Here is a 3,592-nt window from a genome sequence, read left to right on the forward strand (position 1 = left end):
CCATCCAATGCGCTCCACGGTCTCCCCTCCCTCCCTGGCTCGCTCACAGGCTGCGGGGAAGGTGCAGGCCGGCCGGCTCCAGCCCACACGTGGCCGCTTCTCGGCTGCGTCGCTCTGGGCAGCGCTGGGAAAAGGCTGGCGGGGAGGAGAGGGTGAAGGGCATGATGGGGGCGGAGCAAAGGCTGGGCAGAAATGGGGCTAGCGCCCACTCTGCCCCACGTCCCCACTGGTGGGCACACCTGCCCTAGTGTGCATCTCGCTAGCCCGGGGGGCGTGGCAGCCAGGACTTCAGCCCAGGTTGGTGACGGGTCCATGCCAGGGTCCCTGGTGGGCTGGCGCTGGGCCGGCTACCCCCCGGTGACCTGCAGGCCGCCCACTATTGTTACCGACAGTAGCTGGGAGACAGCCAGCAGGGTTCCGCCCCCGCGCATCAAAATCAATGCTGCTTTTGCTGGTGCAACGCACCCGGAGATGTTTGATCCTGCTGGCTCCCTGCCCACTCCCTCGCCTCCCCCCAGCCAGGCTCTATATAGCCGCTCCAGCGTGGGCAAGAGGACCAGCCCGGAGAGCAGCGAAGCAAGGAGGGCGTCGGTGAGTGGCAGCAGATCCACCAGCTGGGAGAAAGGGGAGAACGGGGTCCTTGGGGGCACATTTGCGGGAGGCAGCGCGAAGCAGTGGTTAGAGCAGAGGGTCTAGGAGCAGGATGCCTGGGTTACCTAAGAGCGGCCATCGATGGACCCAACCTCCATGAATCTATCTAGTTCTTTTTTGAACTCTGCTAAAGTTTTAGCCTTCAACGCATCCTCTAGCAAGGAGTTCCACAGGTTGACTGTGCCCTGGGTGAAGAAAAACGTCCTTTGGTTTGTTTTAAACGTGGTGCCGGTTCATTTCATTGGGTGACCCCCTCGCTCTTATGTTATGGGAGCAAGTCGATAACTTTTCCTTCTTCAGTTTTTCCACACCAGTCATGATTTTATAGCCCTCGATCCTATCTCCCCTGAGTCTCCTCTTTCCTAAAATGAAAAGTCCCAGTCTTTTTAATCTACTTTGAAAACTGACCATTTATTCCTACCCTTTGGTTCCTGTCTTTTAACCAGTTCTCAATCCAGTTCTAGGTTGAGCTCGGGGTGCGGGGAGGGGCTGGCATTCAGTGCAGCGTGGAGCGTTGTGGGGCAGGAATACTGGGAGAAGGAGGGTTTGGTGTGGGGAAAGGAAGGGGCTCTAGGCCCCTAAGGTTTCATGGAGGGAGCCAACCGCACCCTGCACTGTCCCACCCTGCACTCCTGCCACCACCACCAACGCCTACTGCAACAGGATGATGTGGGCCCGGCTGATGTACTGGAGATACAGCAACACCTTCATCCACGCGCCCAACGAGAACGTCACCGAAGTCTGCACGACGGCCGGGCCCTACCGGTACGTGAGCAACGCGCCCTTCTCCATCACCATCTGCACCTTCAACCCCTGGAGTGTCTCCTACACCGGCCTCAGCACCAGACAGCGCCTCGTCGTCTCCTGCTGGAACCATCTCCCCGTCTACTACATCAAGGGCGTACAGCCCTAGGGCCGGGCAGGGCCCCTCTGCGTTCCCCCGTCCTGCCCCACCTCCGCCGGGCCACCCACCCCTCCGAGCCCCACACCTACCTCTGAATGGGCAGCTGTTTGTACCCCCACCCCCTGCTGTCCTAGTACCGCCCCTTCCTCTCCCCACCCTCTGATGCCCTAGTGCTCATTGTACAGTTTAACTGCCCGTTCTCTGCCCCACCCTCTGCTGCCCCAATGTAATTTCTGCTCCGCGGCAAAGAGAGACCATCTCAGACATTCTCCTGGCGGCCGGTTGTGCCCTGCCGGCGTTGTGCCTCCCGGTGAGAAGGGTGAATCTGCACATCCCGATTGCATTTTCATCCCCATGTTCTCACCGTTGCGTTCCAACATTTCCCTCTGGCCAGCCAGTCCCCCTGCACGCTGAGCCCAAGAAAACCTGAGACCGGCAAGGCGAGTGCCGTGGTGTCGTGTCGCGTTGGGAGGGAGGCGTGGGGGGAGTGAGATTCTCGGCCCCAGCCCACTCCTCCCCCTCTCCCCCAGGCTTGGAGAAAGAACTCCCCCTTCTGGCTCTGCGCCCACCCACTCACCCCCATTCTCAGCAACAGCTTGGGCTTAAACGTGACTCCATCGGCCCCTTTCGAACCCAGTGGAAGCACTCCCTTCCCAAGGTCTGCATGGAGCCCAGTGCGATGGTGGTTAAACTCCTCTTCCCAGTCATCCTGGCTCCCCGCTGCCGGCGCTGCTGAGCCCAGCCCTCCCGCCTCCCCCAGCAGCCTCACAGGCCAGGCCACGCTCCGCCACGCATGCAGACCCTGGGAGCAGCTCTGGGAAGGCTCTGCTGTGGGGATTTCCACCAGCACCCCCGTGTTCACCCCTGAGTTAAGTGACAGTCGACCCCTCCCTGGTAGGCCTGAGCAGTGCATTCCCGCCAGGGGCAATGACATCAGCTGGGTTACGGTATCAACCAGAAATGGTCACGTTCACCAAGCAAAGGGGCAGTGCAAGTCCTCAAGGGGGTCGCAACAGAACTAGGAACATAGTACCAATCACGCCGTCTCAGCTAGAAACTAGGCACATAGACCCCTAACCGTGGTTCTAATACTCATCACGGGCCAGCCCCCTCCTGCCTGGTCCAGGCCTCCCCCCACACAAGACTTAGCTGCCTCCCGGACTCATCTTGGTTGGGGAGAATTGGCAACCGGTCACCAGCGCGCTCTTGTGGCCAAGCAGGCTAATGGCACAGTGGGCTGCATTAGGAGTAGCATTTCCAGCAGATCCAGAGAAGTGATTATTCCCCTTTATTCGGCGCTGGTGAGGCCACATCTGGAGTGTTGTGCCCAGTTCTGGGCCCCCCACTACAGAAAGGACGTGGGTGCATTGGAGAGGGGCCAGCAGAGGGCAACCAAAATGATTTGGGGGTTGGAGCACATGACCTACGAGGAGAGGCTGAGGGATTTGGGTTTGTTCAGTCTGTAGAAGAGAAGAGCGAGGGGGGATTTGAGAGCAGCCTGCAACTCCCTGAAGGGGGGTTCCAAAGAGGCTGGACAGAGGCTGTTCTCAGTGGGGGCAGGTGACAGAACAAGGAGCAATGGGCTCAAGTTGCAGTGGGGGAGGTCGAGGTTAGATAGTAGGAAAAACTATTTCCCTAGGAATGCGGGGAAGCGCTGGGCTGGGTTCCCTAGGGAAGTAGTGGTGACTCCATCCCTAGAGGTGCCTAAGTCTCAGCTTGACCAAGCCCTGGCCGGGTTGATTTAAGTGGGACTGGTCCTGCCTTGGGTGGGGGGCTGGACTTGATGACTCCTGAGGTCTCTGCCCGCCCTGGGGTTCTCTGGTTCTGAGACACAGTTAGCGCATTTTTATGGTCAATCATGCAGTGTTCCAGGCGTAGGAAGAGGTCACCACGTTTCCAGACGTTTGCTTATGTAGTTGGCTTGTGTGTGTGTGTAATTAAAATGTAAAAGCAAAACACCCTTAATGAATGAATTTATCATCTACTGTATTAACCTTCCCACCGGGGGCTGCCCCAGGGATTTTGCCCTCTCCTGAT

At 58.7% G+C, this 3,592-nt stretch overlaps 1 protein-coding gene across 1 annotated transcript; it reads left to right on the forward strand.

Annotated features, from left to right (window-relative positions):
- The first annotated feature begins 312 nt into the window (after positions 1–312).
- LOC149521281 (uncharacterized) lies at positions 313–2,907 on the forward strand. Its single transcript, XM_089774434.1, has 2 exons — positions 313–591; positions 1,235–2,907. The coding sequence occupies exons 1-2, from the start codon at positions 313–315 to the stop codon at positions 1,562–1,564; spliced, it is 609 nt and encodes a 202-aa protein (XP_089630560.1). The 3' UTR covers positions 1,565–2,907.
- The last annotated feature ends 685 nt before the right edge of the window (positions 2,908–3,592 follow it).

The sequence above is a fragment of the Pelodiscus sinensis genome, chromosome 30 (genome assembly GCF_052426305.1).
Source record: "Pelodiscus sinensis isolate ZL-2025 chromosome 30, ASM5242630v1, whole genome shotgun sequence".
NCBI lineage: Eukaryota > Metazoa > Chordata > Testudines > Trionychidae > Pelodiscus > Pelodiscus sinensis.

Bases quoted from the DNA above. Each gene is read 5' to 3' on its own strand.
- LOC149521281 (XM_089774434.1), top strand. From the start codon at position 313: ATGCCAGGGTCCCTGGTGGGCTGGCGCTGGGCCGGCTACCCCCCGGTG. The intron at 592-1,234 runs GTGAGTGGCAGC...TAGGCCCCTAAG, and splicing joins GCGAAGCAAGGAGGGCGTCG to GTTTCATGGAGGGAGCCAAC.